The 19,396-nt window shown below is 55.1% G+C and overlaps 9 protein-coding genes across 14 annotated transcripts; 2 read left to right on the top strand and 7 right to left on the bottom strand.

The window, feature by feature from the left end:
• Positions 1-25: 25 nt before the first annotated feature.
• H257_01314 (hypothetical protein) lies at positions 26-3,356 on the bottom strand. Of its 3 annotated transcripts, XM_009824463.1 has the most exons (12): positions 3,105-3,356; positions 2,980-3,060; positions 2,617-2,931; positions 2,315-2,557; positions 2,141-2,236; positions 1,720-1,773; positions 1,407-1,658; positions 1,252-1,329; positions 1,039-1,200; positions 913-990; positions 797-856; positions 26-752 (listed from the first exon to the last, which is right to left on the bottom strand). In XM_009824463.1, the coding sequence occupies exons 1-12, from the start codon at positions 3,339-3,341 to the stop codon at positions 570-572; spliced, it is 1,839 nt and encodes a 612-aa protein (XP_009822765.1). In that variant the 5' UTR covers positions 3,342-3,356; the 3' UTR covers positions 26-569. The 3 variants fall into 3 exon arrangements, with proteins under 3 accessions (XP_009822765.1, XP_009822766.1, XP_009822767.1); XM_009824464.1 differs by having other exon boundaries at positions 26-856; XM_009824465.1 differs by having other exon boundaries at positions 797-1,200.
• An 85-nt stretch (positions 3,357-3,441) lies between these two features.
• On the top strand, positions 3,442-4,537 carry H257_01313 (hypothetical protein). Its single transcript, XM_009824462.1, has one exon. The coding sequence runs from the start codon at positions 3,455-3,457 to the stop codon at positions 4,352-4,354; it is 900 nt and encodes a 299-aa protein (XP_009822764.1). The 5' UTR covers positions 3,442-3,454; the 3' UTR covers positions 4,355-4,537.
• A 386-nt stretch (positions 4,538-4,923) lies between these two features.
• Positions 4,924-7,314, bottom strand: H257_01312 (hypothetical protein). The gene has a single exon (XM_009824461.1). The coding sequence runs from the start codon at positions 6,912-6,914 to the stop codon at positions 6,537-6,539; it is 378 nt and encodes a 125-aa protein (XP_009822763.1). The 5' UTR covers positions 6,915-7,314; the 3' UTR covers positions 4,924-6,536.
• A 577-nt stretch (positions 7,315-7,891) lies between these two features.
• Positions 7,892-8,194, bottom strand: H257_01311 (hypothetical protein; the record flags this gene model as incomplete). Its single annotated transcript, XM_009824460.1, has 1 exon — positions 7,892-8,194. One exon carries the CDS (start codon positions 8,192-8,194, stop codon positions 7,892-7,894), a length of 303 nt encoding a protein of 100 aa, XP_009822762.1.
• A 528-nt stretch (positions 8,195-8,722) lies between these two features.
• On the bottom strand, positions 8,723-10,232 carry H257_01310 (hypothetical protein; the record flags this gene model as incomplete). Its single annotated transcript, XM_009824459.1, has 9 exons — positions 8,723-8,822; positions 8,873-8,929; positions 8,987-9,084; positions 9,143-9,280; positions 9,329-9,424; positions 9,528-9,623; positions 9,678-9,761; positions 9,850-10,069; positions 10,117-10,232. The coding sequence occupies 9 exons, from the start codon at positions 10,230-10,232 to the stop codon at positions 8,723-8,725; spliced, it is 1,005 nt and encodes a 334-aa protein (XP_009822761.1).
• A 136-nt stretch (positions 10,233-10,368) lies between these two features.
• Positions 10,369-13,227, bottom strand: H257_01309 (hypothetical protein; the record flags this gene model as incomplete). The annotated part of the gene is made up of 3 exons (XM_009824458.1): positions 10,369-13,006; positions 13,060-13,114; positions 13,196-13,227. 3 exons carry the CDS (start codon positions 13,225-13,227, stop codon positions 10,406-10,408), a joined length of 2,688 nt encoding a protein of 895 aa, XP_009822760.1. The 3' UTR covers positions 10,369-10,405.
• Positions 13,228-13,704: 477 nt separating this feature from the next.
• Positions 13,705-16,447, bottom strand: H257_01308 (hypothetical protein; the record flags this gene model as incomplete). The annotated part of the gene is made up of 2 exons (XM_009824457.1): positions 13,705-16,380; positions 16,430-16,447. 2 exons carry the CDS (start codon positions 16,445-16,447, stop codon positions 13,705-13,707), a joined length of 2,694 nt encoding a protein of 897 aa, XP_009822759.1.
• A 69-nt stretch (positions 16,448-16,516) lies between these two features.
• On the bottom strand, positions 16,517-17,695 carry H257_01307 (hypothetical protein). Its single transcript, XM_009824456.1, has one exon. It carries the CDS (start codon positions 17,421-17,423, stop codon positions 16,605-16,607), a length of 819 nt encoding a protein of 272 aa, XP_009822758.1. The 5' UTR covers positions 17,424-17,695; the 3' UTR covers positions 16,517-16,604.
• A 1-nt stretch (position 17,696) lies between these two features.
• Positions 17,697-18,530, top strand: H257_01306 (hypothetical protein). 4 transcript variants are annotated; one of them, XM_009824454.1, is made up of 4 exons: positions 17,697-17,825; positions 17,883-18,054; positions 18,106-18,203; positions 18,300-18,530. In XM_009824454.1, exons 2-4 carry the CDS (start codon positions 18,036-18,038, stop codon positions 18,471-18,473), a joined length of 291 nt encoding a protein of 96 aa, XP_009822756.1. In that variant the 5' UTR covers positions 17,697-17,825; positions 17,883-18,035; the 3' UTR covers positions 18,474-18,530. The 4 variants fall into 4 exon arrangements, with proteins under 4 accessions (XP_009822756.1, XP_009822755.1, XP_009822757.1 ...); XM_009824453.1 differs by having other exon boundaries at positions 17,883-18,203; XM_009824455.1 differs by having other exon boundaries at positions 17,697-18,054.
• The last annotated feature ends 866 nt before the right edge of the window (positions 18,531-19,396 follow it).

Below are 19,396 nucleotides of genomic sequence, written 5' to 3'. Positions count from 1 at the left end.
TTGGCCGCGAAGATTCAACTTCGAGTACGAGCACTTCGATTTCAAGATCAAACTTCGAATTTGCATACTAGATTCAAGTTCCATCTCAAAGCGAGAGAGAAGGGGCGTACTTGGCCAGATCACATGCAGGAATGAAGCTCTGACGCGGCGGCGACGTCCTCACTGAGGACGTCGCATCCATGCTTGGTGTGATCTCCATCAGGTGGAGTAGCACTTGAGACGTCTTGTCGTTTCTCGTATGGCTGAGGACACTTGAAGGTGCTATCTATGGAAGAGTATCCACCGATGCGTCCAGAAGTCAGGAGATCCTTTGTGCCACCACTGAATGTGTCCTGAACCTTCATCATCATGCACAATGCACGGGAGGAATGGTCTGATTGAGTGAAGGTGCTTCATGCGTGAAGGTCGAACCTTGCATTTCCATGTCTCATCAGCCCCACGGAACTCACCACGACCGCCATGACACCACCAGCACCCAAGCCCCCCCGATAGCGCCCACAGAAGCCCCCCGCGCACGACGACTCAACCATGCCACCACTGGCGCTTCCACGTTAACGTTAACGTTATCCTTATTTGGTTTCACGGAGCAAAAAGTCTGCCCATGCGTCGCTAAAGGTCGTCCCAGCAACGTGCACTTGGTCTTGCGGTGGTGGTGCTACGTCGGAGCTTCCAAAGATGGACCCGAGCAATGGAATCGACTTGAGGCGACCGGGATGGGCTCTCATGCGCTCGTTTTCCTCTGGCGTGAAGCCCTACAGCCACATCGTCATGACCACCTCCAAGAGAGGTCACGTACTAGGATGCGCCCCATGACTTCCAGCACGTCGCTCTTATTCGGGCTCTCGTGGAGCTGGATCTACATGGTGTTGGCGCTTTCATCAGGATGACATCCATGTGCCTGCTTCACCGTACCATCATCTGTACCATCAAGCGTTTGTCCACCGACTCGACCGTGTCCCCGTGGAACCGCGCCGCGCTGCGTTCCAGGGCCTGTTATATAATTGTTATAAATAATTATAATTCCCAAAAAAAACGTACATCTCGAAGGCGCTCGATTTCGCCGTCTTTTTTCGCCACAGACTGCTTCAACAGTGCAACGTCGTCCGTCGACGTCTGCCGCTCCCGCGACGAGGCCACGTCCGCCTCCAGCGCGGCAAGCCTCGACGTCCACGACGCCTCCTTGGCCTGCCATTGCGCCTCCTGCTCCTCGTCCATCAGATCCAGCATCCACATTGTGTATGATGAACCTACCTCTGTCTCCCGACGGCTTTGGAATTGAGTGAGCACCGCATGCAAGTTGAGGAGCTCCGAGTGCAGTCGGTCAGCGTCCTGGCATGATGAAATGGGGGTTATGGTGGTGTGTATAATATATATATATATATATATATATATGAAGGGGAATTGACCTGCTGCGCCACGTTCTTGTCGGCTTCGACCAGAGCCAAAGTGGACTTGAGCTCAAACCACTGGGCTTCCGATACGGCACTCGTGTTGGCCCGACCGTGCTGCACCCACTGGGCCCGTTCCATGTCCAGCTGGGCCTTTACTTGCGCCAACTGGTCCGAGACAGCATACGCCATCCGCTCGAGTTCCATATTGCGCTCGACCAAGACAGACGACTGTTCCTCGCCATCACGGGCACCCAGTGCAGCCTGCAACTACATACAACCAAGCATGCAATGTCGTTGAAGGAATGGAATACAAAGTTGATGAGGCTACCTCCAACGTCGTCGCCTCCAATTCACGCGATAGATGCTCGACGTTCACTTGGCTCTACATGTGACGAGGTTATTCTAAGCTGGAGAAGCATGAATCGACGCAACCAAATGGACACAAGAATCATTGGCAGTAGGATTTAGCCAATCAGATTGCAGGAAACAACCATCATCAACGCCAAATTAGTGTATGTGTGACTTTAATTAGTGTGATACCAATCAACCACAAGCCACGTTTTTATATACAAAATTCAAAGAATCGATCGATAGATTTGGCAAATCTATCGATAAAAAGTCAACCATATTTTGGGTAAAAGAAAGACAATATCTCGAAATAGACATATTTCGACCAGGTACCCTGAACCCAATTCGGATTCATTCGTAGTATGGGTGGGGGTGTACATAATATATGGGTTTGCACCCACCTGATGGAGTTTGTCTTGAAGGTGGCGGACAGCTTGGTCATTGTCGGGAGATTCCTGGACATGGCGCTGCTCCACGTCACGAACTTTGGCTTGTGCCTATAAAGGTACACGGGTTCATCCAGAAGATGATCACACACACTGTCGCATGCAAAGATAGAGTGAGTCATATAATACTGCCGCCAGTTCAAGTTGCAGTTGGCCCGTCGTTTGTTCGAACTCGGCCACCACTCGCTCCATGTCGGTGCGCCGGGCGACCCCAACCTGGTCCAATTTGAGTTTGCACTCTGCCAAGTGAAACGGCGGGTCCAGCTGCTCGCCTTGGGACAGCACGAACGCCGTCAACGTCGTCTCCAGTGCCTTCGCGTCCACTTCGGCCGCCACCAACCGTGACGTAACCAACGACGCATAATGGCCCAACTGCAATAACATCATCGCATATTCCACGACAACGTGGCAGTACAAAGAAACAACTGTACCTTATGTGACATTGTGGCGTCGTCGTCCACGAGGTCGGCGGCGTGTAGTACGCTGGACAACGTGGCCACGGCGTCCACGACAACCGGATTCGCTTCAATCAGGCTATCAGCGGGTGAGTCTGACGTGGCGCCCTCGTTTGCTTTTGCGGCCGCGCTGCTGCAAAGGCGATCGCATTCGACGTGCCATCGATGGGCTTCTCCCAAGGCGGCAGCCAACTTGACGTCAAACGACGCTACGGCCTCGTTCATGGCGGTCGCATGCAGTGCTCTGTCGTGCTCTAATTGAGACTGCAGGCTTTCCACTCGTCGTTGGAGCTATGCATGGAGATATAGCTAGCGCATGGTGCATGCTTGGATATGTACCTCACGTGTGGCCGTGTCGTCGACGACGGGCAATGGGAGCGACTCCCGCTGCAAGGCTAATTGAGCTTCCAGGTCTTCAATCTACCACGAACGGAAGAGATGATGGGTTGCGTTTCTGATCGCACCTTCTTGAACGCAGCCTCGACTTCCTGCTTCTTTCGAATCAACGACCGCTCCAAGTCTTCAATGTACGCATCCAAGTCCTCGTCTTGCCCTGGGGTAGAAGCATTTATCCCCCCTTCCTTCTCGATATCATGCTCATCATCGACTCCGCTGACAATGTCCCGAATGTCCTGCGTCAAGTCTTTGCCGTAGTTGGCTACGTTGGCAGCCAAGGAACCCCATAGACTGCTTGACGCCATTTTCCATGATGGGACTCGCGTTGAAACGTATCCGGATCCGCATAATCCAGCAATATCCGGAACACAAGCGTTTTCCGGATGCCACACCAAAACCTGGTCACTGGAACAGCAATATGAGCGCGCTCGACTCGGAAATGGAAGCGTACGGGTATGCGACGGACCTCATCATCGTGCTTGACATCAAAGCCACAGACAAATGGAACATGAAGTCGGAAGAAATGCGGCGGTTCGTCGACGGATTGACTGCGCTTGCGGCTCTGGAATGCGACGAACGCGGCACCCAAATCCGCCGCATGTTGCTTGCACAAGGCCCGACCGCCGTTCAAAACCTCGTGGACGCACTAAGTTGTCGGGAGATGCTGTTGAAGTGCAAAGGTGCAAGTGCGTTGGGTTCCATTTGCATGTGTCCGTCGGCCGCGGCGACGTTGATGGAGCGCCACAGTGCCTCGATCGTCCACGGATTGCTTCGAATGATCCAGACAAAGAATCGATGGGCCCAAGGCGATGCATGCTTTGTTCTTGGGTGGATCGTACGATGGAGTGCACCAGACAGCACCTCCATATTGCTCCAAATCGCTGAACACGTGCCGAGAGTATGCGACGCTCTGACGTCCACCTTCATAGCCCCGAGCTCCACCGCTCCTTCCGCGGACAACAGTAACGACCAAGATCGTGAATCCAACTTGCGCATCTACCCGTTGGTGCTTCTACTCAACCTATCCCAACAAGTCCCTGACATTGGAGCCTTCGCTCCAGCTATTCTACGTGCGCTAGAAGTGGTCTTTCACGAAGTAGTCGCGGCCTCGTCCATGGATGAGCGTTCCATCATTGCCCAACTAGCCGTGTCTGTGCTCTACACGCTGACCCACCGGTCGTCGACGTTGTGTCAAATGGTGCTCGAGCTTAAGTTAGTGCCCACATTGGCCAAGATGACCAAGCTTCCGTTGGACTCCCCCGACATTGCACAGCAAATACGAGTCGTCCTAGATACTGTCGTTCGTGCGTCTCGATGATGATATTGACAATCTAATACATGCATGTTTCGTGTCTTCGTCCGTAGCAGTCGCACAGATGCCGCGTGGCATGAGACTGGGTGGACGAAGAAGCGAGCTTGCTGTGGGCTGCTGCGTGAAGAGTCTCATACATTCATCTCGATATGATCTCCAAACCGTGCAGAGCCGTCAACTGGATTGAGAGCTGACAAAAATTGAAGAATGAACGACTGGCATTGGTTGTTGCATTGTTGAAAGTTGATACTTTGTCCGGATAATATCGTGTGGACCTTCATAATTTAATATATGTAACCGAGTACCATGATTGCCTACACAACTAGTACAAAACTAGTACATCGAGTTGTGACTTGCGGTCGAACTGCAATACACTGGCGAGTGTCCAGCTTTCCCCCACGTGTCCATCGAACGTGCCGGTTGTGTATGCGCAGTCCCACGGAAGCATAATGCAAGTGGGGTCGTTTCTGTCGTGGGCACTGATGCTACCAGTTGACGTACTCTAGGATAACTGATAATTGACCGTTACACCATAAACCATTGGTTTCATTGGCCCTAGGCATTTCCCACTACCAAACTTAGCACTTGCGGCGTGAAAGGTCGTGGACATGGGCGGCAAGGCGAGTGTGAACAAGGTGGCAGACACGCACATGCGCACAATGCGGTCGCATGGGTCGAACAAGCAGATCGCTCCATCTGCGACTCCCACCAACCCTTCCACGGTTGTATTAACACCAACGCCCGCACCGCCAATCAGCAACACAGTTTTGGACGAACGGGGGGGGTATACCATGTATATGGCGCCAGATACAAAGTTGTTTTGGGTCAACAAGGCAGGGGAGCGCTTCGATGACATGCCGTCGTCATGGAAACCCGTAAAGCGACATAGCAGCGCGCAGGTTTCGACCGCTCCCGAGGCGACTCTGCCATCATTCGAGGCCAGCATTCCAGGAACCTTGGAAGACGATCACACCCAAACTAGCAACAACGAAAGCTTGAAAAACAGAGCAAACAGCGACGTGCCAAAGTCACCGAACGCAAATACTCAACCAGTCCAAGAAACCAGTTCCAAGAAATCTTCCCGGAGTGAAGAGGTCCCAACTCGGCCACTGACAAAGGAAGTCAGCATTGCCAACATCCTACAAAGCGTACTTGGCGAGTCTGACGTGCAAGTGGTGCACATGCCACCGAAATCGATGACCAAGGAAGCGAGCATCGCCAACATCCTCAGCGACGCGTTGTGCGACGCAACCGTGGTGAATCATCGACCAGTCCAACACCGCCCGACGCCGTCCATGACGAAAGGAGCGAGCATCGCCAACATTCTCAAGAATGCGCTGGGAGATGATGCCACCACCGTTGTCCACGCACAGCCTCACGTGTTGACAAAAGAAGTCAGCATCGCTAACATCCTCCGAAATGCCCTGGACGACGAAGATGAACGAGGCTCTGCAGCAGCGATCTCAAAAGCGCCACCAACGTTAAGCAAAGAGGCTAGCATTGCTCACATCATATCGAGCGCGCTAGAAGACAATGACGTGTCTGCTGTCGTGCCAAGTACTCGGTTGCGCGACTTTGAGATTGGAGCAGCGGTGGCCCACCTCAACGCCCCATTCGACACTCCACAACCAACTAATCGATCGGGCATCGATGTGCCCCCCTTGCTTCAAAACTCGCGCTCGTCACGTCAAATGGATCAGCTGGAAAGCCAAGGCAGCACCTTATCGAGGGGCCTCAACACGTCGCCGAGCAAGGCAGAGCTCGTTCCATCCGCGTCCAGAGCCGAACTAAATCGCCTTCTAAGCGAATCTCAAGCCTCCTCCCCGGGTACAAGTGCAGATACAATGGCAGGTACTTCACTGGAAGCCATGCACTCGTCACCAATCAAGGCCCGCCCGAAGCGCGCTACATTTAACCACGGATCGGTGGGCTTGCCGCACCCAACATCGTTGTCACAGCACCAGCACCAGCAGCCTTTGATGGCAAATGGTTCGTCGCGACATATTCGAATGTCCATCCCTGGTGGTGAGCGCAACACCACAGATCGAGGCGACAGTCAACGGCTAAATTCGTTTCCAGTCGCAGCGTCCGACGGTGGAAGCCATGCCGCCAGATCCGAGCTCAATCGAATTCTGCTGGAAACCCAGCGGGAAGTCCAAAGCGTCGGGGGCGACTCCGATGTGTCGCTCTACACCCCTGTCGTTCCAAAGCTGCTGCCTGTGCGAACCAACACCCGAGCCAGCTTTACGCGGAGCTCCCAAGAGCAAGCCAGCTCCATCCTCCAGACCACGGTGCGGCTACAGTCGTCCACGCGCACGTCGTTTCGCCAAGCCCGGCTGTCCAACGCGGACGTCGAATCGCTGATATCGGGTAGTCGGGGCGGCCTTGCACCTTCGTCCAGTAAAGCGGCGCTGACACCATCGCGTTCGCGGGCCGACCTAAGTCCGCTTATGTTGGCTGAGCAGCAAGGAGCTAGGCAAGCGCAGGATGTAGAGTCGCCCTCTGCAGACAGTACACGGAGCGTTGCCGATGGCTCAGGAGATTCGCCAAGTGTCGTAGGGCTCATGCGGGTATCCCCGAGCAAGGCGAACTTGTTGGCCAAGGCAACTCAACTCGAAGGCAACGACTTGACAACTGTGCAGTCAAATGTTTCCAGTCGAAGTAGATTGGACCCGCCCACGACGCTGCAGAACTCGTCGAGCCGGTCGTTTCGGCAATCGCGCATGCAATCCTCAGAGCTGCAACGCAGCTCGACGGGCCTTCGGGGCATGAACACGTCCCCTAGCAAGGCCGTTCTCGTCCCTTCTGAGTCCAGAGCTGAACTGAACCGCCTGTTGTTGGCTGCTCAACACACGGCTGCAGATCCATCCTCCAGTGCCCGAATGCTGACGAATGGCGACTCCGATGGAAACCCGGGGGTTATTGGGCTCATGCGAACTTCTCCAAGCAAGGCTGTGTTGGTTCCGTCAGAATCACGAGCGGAACTGAACAGATTCTTGCTGGAAGACCAACATGCCGCGTCCACAGCTGACGAAAACACGGGCTTTATTGGGCTCATGCGTACGTCCCCCAGCAAGGCGGTGCTGGTTCCATCAGAATCACGAGCGGAACTGAACAGATTACTGCTGGAAGACCAACATACTGCGTCCACAGCTGACGAAAACACAGGCTTTATTGGGCTCATGCGAACTTCTCCAAGTAAGGCTGTGCTGGTTCCGTCAGAACCACGAGCGGAACTGAACAGATTACTGCTGGCAGACCAACACGCCTCTGCGGCATTGCCCGAGTCGTCGGCAGCGAGTCCGTCGAGGTCGCCCACACTGGTTTCGTACGCCGATTCAGTCATGTCAGTGTCCCAAAGCAGAGGCAACATTAGAGCGGGGAACTTGAGCTCGCGCCAGATGGTGATGCACAGCTCGCCTAGTCGATCGTTTCGACAAAATCGAACCCAGGACCCCGAAAGAGAAATGGTTCAACGCAGCAACACTGGCCTTCGGGGCTTGACCACGTCTCCTAGCAAGGCGGAGCTCGTGCCCTCTGCATCTAGAGCTGCTCTGACGCAACTATTGATTGCTGACAAGCTAGCGATAGCAGTCCAAGAAGCAGCTGCAAACCCAACAGATACAGCCAACTCTGCCGCATCTCACTCGCCCACTGCCACCGATTCACGTGGCGTCGAGCATCCTTCTGATCTTGGGCCAACAGAATCTCGCCCTGACCCCATCCCCAGAGCCCTAACCGACCACCCAACTCCGCTGGTGATCGTTCAAGGCGATGAAGTGCCCATCCAACCCACACCCTCAATGAACGACAACACGAGACACGACACGGACGACTCAATAACATCGACTGGAAGTGCCACGTCGGTAGATGACGCTATGGGCAGCTCATCCAGCAGCCATACGGCAGGCCATGACCCAACCAGTGACCTCAAAGACCACAAACTCAGTAGCCACGACATACCAGAAACATCCAGTCAACCACCACCATACTCGCTGCCTGCATCTGCCCTCACCCCCTCTGCGGCCATGCTTGGTGAAGAAGAACCCACAGAAATCTCCCCATCGCCCGACAGCGGCCCCCCTTTCGACGGCACTGTCCCCCTGGGTGTGGACGTTGCTTGTTCACGATTCACAGCTAAACGCCTCGAAACCATCGACTCAAAGGGATCGATCGCGTCCAACAGGTCTGTCTTCGCGTCCGAAAACTCGACGGACGAGACAGATAAAAAGGTCTGGATCATCGACGGCGTCGCCAGCTATCCCATGGCGCGGCAGTCCAGCCGGAGCAGCATCGTCCCGTCCAGCCAAGCCTAGTTTGGCCTGCATACTAACCGATTGACCACATGCCAACAGTAGGAGGTATAGTATTAACTTAAGACAGATTGTCATCTTGACGATGGCGCCGCACTTGGCTCAAGTGGGTGCCCATGCCAGGAGGCAAATGGCACCACTCCAAGTCCAAGTCTCGCAAACTAGACCCACACGTGAAACCAATGACTGTGTTACGCCAAATGGTGCCCACCTCGTTGAATCTTCGAACGCGCGGATCAGCGCCGTGGCCGCCCGCTTCACGTTTGTCCTATGGTTTAAATCTCAAAGGTTCATACTTACTTGCATGCATTAAGCACAGTCGTACTGTTTCAAATGCAACACTTGGAGAGTGTTACTGCATCGCACAGTCGCAGCCAAGGCGTGGCCTCCGCGTGGGCCAATGGGGTTGCCACTGAGCACCACCTGGAATGGTGTCGTTTGGGGGCTCTGGTCTACAGTACTCGTCTTGGACGTACAGTACCTTGATCACCGACGCGTTGGTTCGAAGCGCTGACGCTAGCGCCATAGCTCCTGCGTCTCCAATCCGATTCGAATACGCCGACTTGTGGGCCGCCCACATGTCATTGCTGAGATCCAACACCCGCAACGCCTTGACATGCTGCGAAACGAAGTGGGTTAGGGCGTCGGATGAACATGGGGACCGTACGTTAATTGCCGAAGCCAACACGATGACCCCTGCTGTGCCAAGGCAGCACGAGACCAAGCTAAGTCGTTCGATCGTGTCGAAGCGTTGGAGAAGGTCCTAACCAACACACACATGTCGGTCCAAGCAAAGGAATACGGAGTCGCACAGCAATGGCATGAGCCCCAAAGTTAGTCACGGGCATGTCTTTTTTGGCCAGTACTTTGAGGGACCGGCCTTTGGTGGTGGAATCGTGGACATGCTCTGGCGGCGGAGGAAATTCAAACTGCTTTGGGCTTGTCGAGAACGTTTGATCCACCTACGGCGCATAGTACGAGTTATGTGCAATCAAGATGTCAGAACGATTGCATACAGGTTCTGCGCCTTCGGGAGTGTCTGTAGATGGGGACACAGAACTGCCGTGTATAGCTTGCGCGAACGCCAGTCCAAAGCGATCCTACCATAACGTGGGGTTACGAAGTCTATAGTAGAGAGACGCGACATATATACACACAATCATGCAATGGGAACGTGTAGTTACGCACGATGTCTCGGGCATCGAGTGCATGCTTCTCAAGAAAGAGCAGCTCGCCGAACCGACGTTCGAGGCCTAGGCTCGATTTCGATGGCTTGGTTGGCAAGTGGGACAGGATCACGGCTGTTAGTTTGCCGTCGTCGTGCAAACGCTCCACAATAGACACGTCGAACGCATGCAGAAGGGACTGACAAGTGCTGTCGCCCAAGCAGAGGTCCAAGAGTCGGGAGCTAACTCCTGTGAGCGTCTATCCTTGCATTGTCGTCGTTCCACGTACTTGTAGAACTGGAAGATGTGGCGGGCGACAGCTTCTAGACAAAGATGAGTCAATGAGGCCACCGCGGAGTCGGCCACGGGCGCGGACGTGGCGCCTTCCGGTGATGTCGTCGCCATCTTGGCTTTTGTTCTACGATCTTGAGGCATGGTGGCACAAAACATCCCACCACTTCAACGTGCCCTTACACATCCCACCACTTCAAAGTGCCCTTACGTATAATACACTATCGTAAACTAAAACAACTCACCAACGTAACCAACCAATCACAATCCCTTCATATTAACACTCATTACGACGCCGCAAACGTCCAGTGAGTGGGCCGCCGGCCGTCTTTTCGGAACGCGCGGTCCGAGCGTTGCAGTTTCTCCACTTGAAACTTTCGGTCTTGGGCTTCGTCCAAGTCGTAGGTGGCGAGGGCGCGGAGGTCGGGACGGTGTCGGCTGTCGGAGGGCAGGACTTGGTCGTCGGGCACGCGGACGAGCGGCGCGCACGCGTCGCGCTCAAAGCTCCAGAGGACGTGGTCGCCGGCGCGCAGTTCATCAAGCCACGACCCGGTCACGTCGCACACAGAGTCCCCATGCTGCATGATGGTACCGCGGAAGAAATCCGTGGGCGCCTTATTCGACGCAAACAGACCCTTGTGCTCGTCAAAGTTGAGCTTTAGGTCGCACACAAGGTCGTTGGCTTCGTCGCGAAACGTGATGGATCCCACCAAGTCCAGCACGCGGTCTCCCCACAAGAGTCCGCTCACGCGCATCGACGGCAGCGCCAGCTCGACCCGCCCGCCGTCCGGAAATGCTACGACCACGGGACCGTTCTGCATCTGCGTGAACGTGTTGGTGTGCATGGCGACGTTGACCACTGCGCGTGACCACACGGCGTACTTGGGGTGCACCACTTGGGCGTACGAGATGGGCAGCGGGCTGCTCGCCGCCTGCTCGCAGTGCACCGTGGCGCCGTCGACAAAGGCGGCCTGCAGCGTCTCCCCCACGATCGGGTTGAATGGTTTGGCGCAGCCCATGGCGTGGTGCCACCCCGCGACCGCGAACGCCATCGTCAGCTTGAAGCGCTCGACCGCGTCCGTGGCGTCGCTCGCGGCGCTCAAATAGTTGGGCGCGTACATGTAAAAGTCGACGAGGCGGTCCAGCATCGTGCGCGGCTCAAAGATGCGCACGGGCAGCGACAGACTCACGGCCGACTTGCCGTCCAGCAGTTTCGTGCCCATGGTCTTGATCACTTCCATCACGACGCCATTCTGCTTTTTCGCCACGTCCTTGTCGGTCAGGGTCACGCCGCCCGCGGGGTTGCGCACCACGGCCTGCATGTACTGGCGGGGGTGGAACCCAAGAGCAGATGGCCCGACGTGGGGGGGGTTCAGGGGAAGTATCGGCGCCAGTAGGTCGTTTCTGTCGGTTACATCGTCCTCTTCTTCGTCGATGACTGCAGTAGCGTCAATGTCGAACAGGTCGTCGTGGTATCCGCAGTGCGATCCTTGAGTTTGGGCGTGCTGGACAAACGATGCCAGCGCGGGAAGGCACTTCGACAGCCGATCGCGGGCCACGCGCTCGCTCACGGCGGCTGGCAGCCACCCGTTCAAGTTGACGTTGTCCACCACATGTGTCACCAGAGTGGCGTCGGTGCCCAGCGACTGGACTAGCCATCCGGATATGGACACCCTGCCGCGAATAGTGGACTGTGTCACTGGTTTGAGTTCGTTGACAACAGACAACTCGGCCACGACCATAGCGTCGTTGGTGGAAAGTGTGACAGAGTTGGCGCTGGATTGGGCTTCGAACACGTGGCGCAGCAGCAGCAGGTCCCGGCGCTGAACGGCGTGTCTCCACAACGTTTGGGGGGACACCGTGATCACGAGCAACGATCCGAGCAACGCGCCAACCACCGCGGCATTCGCAGCGTGCATCAGCGACTGACTCGACATGACCAAGGCGGCGACGGCGGCACAAGCCACGACGACCAACAGTGTCACATACTCCGCGGCGGGCATGAAAGGCACCGACGACGTCGACGCGAGATGGAGGAGGGCCGTGGCGCCGCCGTACGACGCGACGTGCGAGGCGAGTGGGAAGTGGACGTCCCATTCGGGTCGCTTTTGGGGGTCGAGGAGGAGGCGCAGTGCCAGGGCAGGCACGACGTCCAGGACAATGCTGCCGCGGAGGTAGGCCTTCCCTGTGACAGGGTCTGTGACGAAACCAATCCGCAAGTTGGGATGGTGCTGTACGTTGGACATGACATGGAAGCGCGAGTGCTGGAAGAGGAGTGTGCCGAGGAGCGCCTTGGCAACGGCGAGATCGTTCTCCAAGCGAAGGGTCGTGGATAAGTTGACTGGTTTGGATGTGACATGGGAGGTAGACTTGGACGGCTTGGATGAAGCGGTAGTGTTTGAGAGGACGTTGGACACGGAGACCGAGGCCGTGGGTCGGCGAAGGGACCCGCCGAAGGCGGTGTCGGTGGCCTTCAAGTCTGCGGGCACACTGTGGCTTTTTTGTCGGAGTGGTGCATTGATGTGTTCGGCTTTAGCGTCGCAGATGCGTTGAACGGCGCGTTGAAGAATGACGAGCCATTGCAGTACAGATGTGCTGTCCTCTCCAGACACACAGTACACCACACCACTGATGGTGTCCGTGACGTAAATGCGAGGCCCGTTCCATCGTTCGCTCGTTCCGCCGTCTTGCACCGTTGCTGTTTCCAGAGGGATGATCGCAGATGGAGTCTTGTCCAAGTTGGTGTGGAAGTAGCTCAACGTGCGGCCGTCGCACACAAACCACCGCTTCTTCCACCCTTTCAGGAGCTGCCCTTGCTTCTGCAAGTACCCTTCCTTCATGTAGCTCGGATCGTACCCTGGTCGGCTGGACAAGCAGCTCGCATGTTCCTAAGACCACAGCGGTAAGTGTCCACCAACCCATCTTGGCCGACAACTCTCACCCCGTCGATGCTTCGGTCACTCATGGACTTGCACACTGATGTGTTGTCGTCCGCTCTAAGATTTTGTGTTTGAAACACTGTTTAAAACAGTGCCATTGTACAATAGAAAGGACGACCGAAAGTCAAAAGCACAAACCTCATGTGGCATGCCGAGTCCTTCTCTTGCATCTGCAGCGGTGGACTGGCGAGCCTTGTACTGCTTCCACAACCATGTTGGAGAAAACTCCGTCTGTGATCTCCCTGTTGGAGTAGCGGCAAAGGCGGCGGAAAGGATGACACTTGCATTTACGTCATGGACAGCTTCAGTGTTCGTTGGCGGCGTGGCGTCGTGTGTGGAGAGGCCATCGCATTCGCGTTTCAATCGTGGGTCATATTCTCCCGTTCAGTGCCTCTTTGCGATGCAAAACAACACGATTACCTAAGCTTACGATAAACGAGGCGCCGCCATGACTGTCCCACGTGTGCTAACACTGAGCGATTCTGTACTATGCACAAAGTTCAATCGTACGTACAGCAAGTGAGCGAGCCCAGGTAATACTACTGTGATGTCATTCGTTCGTACCGTGCTATATATTCGCGTACTACTACGTGGACTCGTCTCCGATATGTACACACTAACCATCCCTCTCCACGGTCGACGGACACTTAGTGGCCCGATGCCGTACTACCATACGTCCAATGGTTCGGGCGGCGTCCCTCTTTTCGTTTGGTGCGGTCTGCGCGCTGCAGTTTTTCGAGCGTGAGTTTCCACTCTTGCGCTTCGTCAAGGTCATCTTGGCCGAGGAATTTCAGGTCTTGGCGGTTGCGGCTGTCGGATGGGAGGACCTTGTCGTCTGGCAGCCGCACGACGGGGGCACACCGGTCCGTTTGCAGGTTCCAGTACACGTGGTCCCCAAACCGAAGCTCTTCGAGCCACGACCCCGATACTTCGCACACGTCGTCCATCTTGGACACGAGCGTGCCGCGGAATCGATCCGTCGGCACCTTGTTGGACGCGAACATGCCCTTCTTCTCGTCCGGGTTGAGTTTGAGCTCGCAAGAGATGCCGTTGGCCTTGTCTTGAAAGTGAATCGACCCCACTAGCTCCACCACGCGGTCGCCCCAGAGGAACCCGCCCATGCGGATCGCAGGCAATGTGAACTCGATCACAGCGCCGTCGAGGAACGTTACGCGCACGGGCCCTTGCTGCACTTGCACGATGCAGTTGGTCTGCAAACTGCCGTTCAAGATCGAGTACGAGTGCACCTTGTACTTGGGCCCGACGATCTGCGCGTAGCTGATCGGTGGGTGGTGGCTTGCGTGCTCGCAGTGCACCGTGGCGCCGTCGACGAATTCGGCCTGCATCGTCTCGCCGAGAATAGGACTGAACGGCTTCATGCACCCCACCGTGTGGTGCCACCCCGCGACCGCGAACGCCATCGTCAGCTTGAAGCGCTCGACCATGTCGGTGGCGTCGTTAGCGGCGCTCAAATAGTTGGGCGCGTACAAGTACAGGTCGACGAGGCGGTCCAGCATTGTGCGCGGCTCAAAGATGCGCACGGGCAGCGACAGACTCACGGCCGACTTGCCGTCCAGCAGTTTCGTGCCCATGTTCTTGATCACTTCCATGAGCACGCCGTTCTGTTTCTTGGCGATGTCCTTGTCGGTGAGTTTCACACCCCCGGATGGGACCTGCACCACCATGCGAAAGTAATCGCGGGGATGGAACGCCGCCGCGGGATTGCCGTCGTCGCCCCGCATGCCTAGCGCCGCGGACGACCGCCCCCCCAAGATGTTGCTGCTGCTGCCGCTGTTGTTCGCTCCCAGCAGAACCTCGTCGTTGTAGTCGTCGTCGTCGTCGTAGCCCAAGGTCGGCCCAAGGACTTTGGCCTGCGACACGAACGCCGAGATGGCTGCCAAGCATCGCATCCGTCGCGCGTGAATCGCGCGGTGGACGTAGGACGGAATCCATCCCTTCACGTTCAGGTCTGTTACGTACGTGACGAGGGTCGATTCGGTGTCGAGAGGCTCCACTAACCACCCGCTGACCCCAATGTGTGCGCGCACGACCCCCCTCACCACCGGCTTGAGTTCGTTGGCTACGGACATTTCGGCAATGATCATTGCGTTCGCCCCGCTCGACACCCCCACGGCATCCAGCAAGTGCTGGCACGACGACCGGTCGGTCATCGACGACGACGACAACGTCATCGCTTCGTACACATGCCGAAGGAGGAGCAAGTCGCGCGGACAGGCGAGCGGCCGCCAGTCGACCGATGCGGCGACCCCGGCGACTACCGCGCCGGCGGCAGCATGTACCAGCCAGTCAGACGGCGCCAGTACGCCAGACACGATAGCGGCGGCCGCGGCGGGCAGCACGGGCGACGACGCACTGGCCAAGAGCGGTCCATCAAAGAACCCCGACTCATCTCCGCCGCAGAGGTGGATGAGGTCCGTGGAGCCCCCATACGTAGCTACATGCGTCGAGTGCGGGAACAAACTGTCCCATTCGTGGCGCCTGTGGTGGTCCAGCAGGATGCGCAGGGCGAGCGATGGCGCCACCGGAAGGATTGAACTCCCTCGGGCGTAGTGCTTCCCCGTGGTCGGGTCCACGGCCGAGCTGATGCGGACCCCATCGACGACGCCATCGTAATGGAATTGAATGGGCGAGGACGTGTGATCTGAGGTAGTAGTCTTGTTGAAGAGCAGACAGTTGAGCAGCTCGGACGCCGTCGATAGCTCGTTCTCGAGTCGGATCGTGGTCGGGAGGTGAGTGCCGCCGGGCTTCGACGATATAAACGGCGATGCCGCATGATCAGACGACCCGCGGGGTTTCGTAGCATTGATGTCAGAGAAGGACGAGGCAAGCAGCGCCTTCCGCGTGGGAGATTTGTCGGACATGATCGGTTTCTGACGCCCCTCTTCTTCGTCGAATGGGGTGATGTGGCTCTTGCTGCGAGGCACGACGCCGATAGGTTGACTCAGCTCACGTTTCTCATGAATGCGCTTGACAGCACGGTCCAACACGTCGAGCCATTGCGACACAACATCGCCTTCGTCCCCAGACAAACAGTACATGGTGCCGCTGGTACCGTCGGTGAGGTAGATGCGCGGAGAGTTCCAAGTCTCGCTCGTTCCCCCATCCTGGACAGTCGCCGACTCGAGAGGGATCACGGCATTCGGCTTCTTTTCCAGCTTTGTGCTGTAATAGCTGAGAGACCGGCCGTCACAGACAAACCACCGCTTCTTCCATCCCTTGAGCAGCTGCCCTTTCTTCTGCAGATACCCTTCCTTCATGAACGTGGCATCATAGCCTGGCCGACTGCATATGCTGTGGTGGTCCTAGGATAGTCTCGTGGTATCATCATCTACGTCCAAGTCAAGAGCTCACCTCGTCGCGATCTCCCATCGTCGTAGCCCTTTCACCTGCGGCAATAACTGCGGCTTGGGAAGGCCGAAACGACTGTAGTGTTTAAAACGTGTTTCAAATGTATTTTTTCATTTTAATCGGGCGAAGAAATGCATTCGAAACGTCCAGGAGGACCATTTCCATTAAGTTATTGGTGCTATGACGATGGCTTTTCTTTCCACCACGAGAGACTACCTGACATGGATTCATCTCGTGTAGCTTCCGAGTCGGACACGCTCAGGGACGAGAACGTATACGAGAGTGGCGTCACCATCGAAAGCTTGCCCGCCTTGTCTCCCGCTTGCGCATGGGCCTTCATCAACGTGTCCATGTCCACTTGTCCATCTTCGAGCAGCGGAATGTGCCTCGGCATTGTCATAAACTGCTGGGACAGGGTCATGAACTGCTGGGTGTCGAGAAATGTCAAGTCCGCGTCGTCCCCCGCCCGCCGTGAATCCAACAGAGGAAACAGCGACTTTTTCTTGCAATCCAGGGTAAGCGACATGGCAGTGTCGTCCTTATCGGACTCCACTCGTGTGGGAGACTGCAGGAAGAGAAAGGCCGCGATGCCGACCGCACACACGGACACGCCGATGATGTAGCCGATGTGCATGGTCGTTAGGCCTTCCGGGGGCATGGACGTTTCTCGAACCATGATGCTGGAGACGTTGCTGGCGTTCGATGGGCCCCGCAGCGACATGTTGTGACGGATGGATGTGGCGCAGTCGACTTGGTGCGTCGAGCATTGGCCACTGGACTCCTTTTCCATGCATGCATAGCCTTCGTTTCCAAAGTCCATCAGACATGGCGGACACTGTTCGTCTTGCCGCCAACATTGTGTCGGCGGCGAGGTGGACAAGGCGCAGACACGAACGATACGGCAGATGACGCCATGCGTGGCTGCTCCTGTATGGCTCTTGTGGTCGTGCCTTGAAGTTGCTGCAGCAACCGCGATGAAGAGGGTGAGCCATCGCATTCCACTACTTATCTTTGTTGAATGAAGAGTCGGTGCCAGACGCTCAGACAGTCGTGCGCACTCTACTGACACAACAGCAAGAGCAAGCAAGACCTGCGAATAGGCCGCTCCTCCTCCGCCAGATGGCTTCAATGCACCAGTTCAAAATAGCTCAAGACATTGTAACATTGCCTTTTCGAACCGAGAAACATGGGAACGACATCGTCTTTTTCGACCGAGAGTGTTTATTTCGACACCAGTGTAACAGTAAATTATAAATACTTGAAGTAAACATTTAGAACTAACTGGCTTCTAAACCTTGGCCTCCACCACATCATCGTCGAAGCCGCCGACGCTAATTGTTGACACGCGATCGCCATGTTCTTCGGAGTCGCGCAAGGATACTTCGCTCACGAAGGACAGGTTCGTGCTCCACACGCCACCTTCATATTGAGTAAATGAATTGGTCGATCGCTGCAGCCTCAGCTCGTCGCCGATAATATCTCCGGATTCCGCTTCATCGTCAGAGTTCAGGCAAGACCGCGTGTGGTGTGGTTGGGTTGACACTGGCGGTTGCAGCATGATCATCGGTGGCTGAGTCGGTGGCACCACAGTGGCTGGATCTGGCCCGTGATGATGATGACGTCTACCGGTACTCAAGTACACCAAATCGACGTCTTCAAGCAGCACAACATCGTGGTAGCTATGGCGGGGTTTCGCAGAGGCGAGATGTGCATGGTCGTTGGTGAGGACGTTACTAGGTCGAACGTCCCAGTGACCATTCTCCTCTGGTACAAACAAGTACGAAGTGTGTTGCATGCCATTGATTTCTTCCATCATAGAAACTTCGTCAGTCAACATGCCAGGCGTCATGGTATCCCAAACTTTCGTGTGTAGGTGGTGGTCGTTGTGCCGTTGCATTGGTTTGCGTCGACAGCACAGCATGAGAATAAGGACCACCAGGGCCAAGAAAGCGATGCCAATGCCGACGACCACCGCCGTGTTTCTTGCTGCACCCAACGCGTCGGAGGATTTGGGTGTAGTGGTGGCGGCGTCGAAGTCCATTTGTAGAGCCAATTGAGCAATGTGAATTCTGTTCTTGAACATCCAACCACATCCACGTCCACCGTATGCTTCCACGCTGCCCTCATACTACTTACTATTCATACTATGTAGTAGTATGCTAGTATTATAGTAACCCATCGTCATCACTGATGCTTGAAATAAACCGTACGTTCTTTCGACTCGTCCCGAGGTAAAATGCCAGGATACACTTTAACTAGTAGGTTGTATGGCCACGTTAATATCAACCGTATTGTATTACTCGAAGCTCCTAACGTTATGCATACATTTTAATAGTTTGTAGGGCTGACTGTGAATCCAAAGATGCCTTACACACCATCATGCGTGTCAACATTGATCACATTTCCATATCTGAACATTGTTCTTTAGGCCTCCGTCATTGGACTCTACCGAAGTCAATTCAACTTGAACATGTAACGTTATGCTTAATTTACTACTACTTGTAGTGTATGTACTTCACCAACACATACTGGGTAGCTAGCTTCCTTGCATTCGCACAGGATTTTGCCGCAGGAATAAATAATCATTAACCAGAAAAAGCATGGTAAAATAAGCAATTTTGTACTACGTAGTATGGAGCATGCCATAAATAATTCTGAAATTGTACAGTTTCAATTAAATATATCTTCAAGTTTGTATTGATGATTTCTATTTTTTCTCTTTTTGGAATTCGCAAGACTTCAACGTGAACACAAACCTCCATAAAAAAGTTGGACCAAATCGGTCAATTTTTTTTATGCCATAAAACACTCGATTCTCAAGAAAATTGTGGCATAAAGTACTAGTAATAAACTTTGGTGGCATCCAGACGTACAAAATCTCGAAAAATGGAATATTTCGATTTTGCCAACTTTTCTTGGGAAAACGGCCATTTTATGCCATTTTTCGTGGCATCCAGACCCGCCCATTAT

Source organism: Aphanomyces astaci, assembly GCF_000520075.1.
Source record: "Aphanomyces astaci strain APO3 unplaced genomic scaffold supercont1.2, whole genome shotgun sequence".
Lineage (NCBI taxonomy): Eukaryota > Oomycota > Saprolegniomycetes > Saprolegniales > Verrucalvaceae > Aphanomyces > Aphanomyces astaci.
Note: the sequence above shows the minus strand (reverse complement) of the source record. Positions and strands in the feature narration are given on the sequence as shown.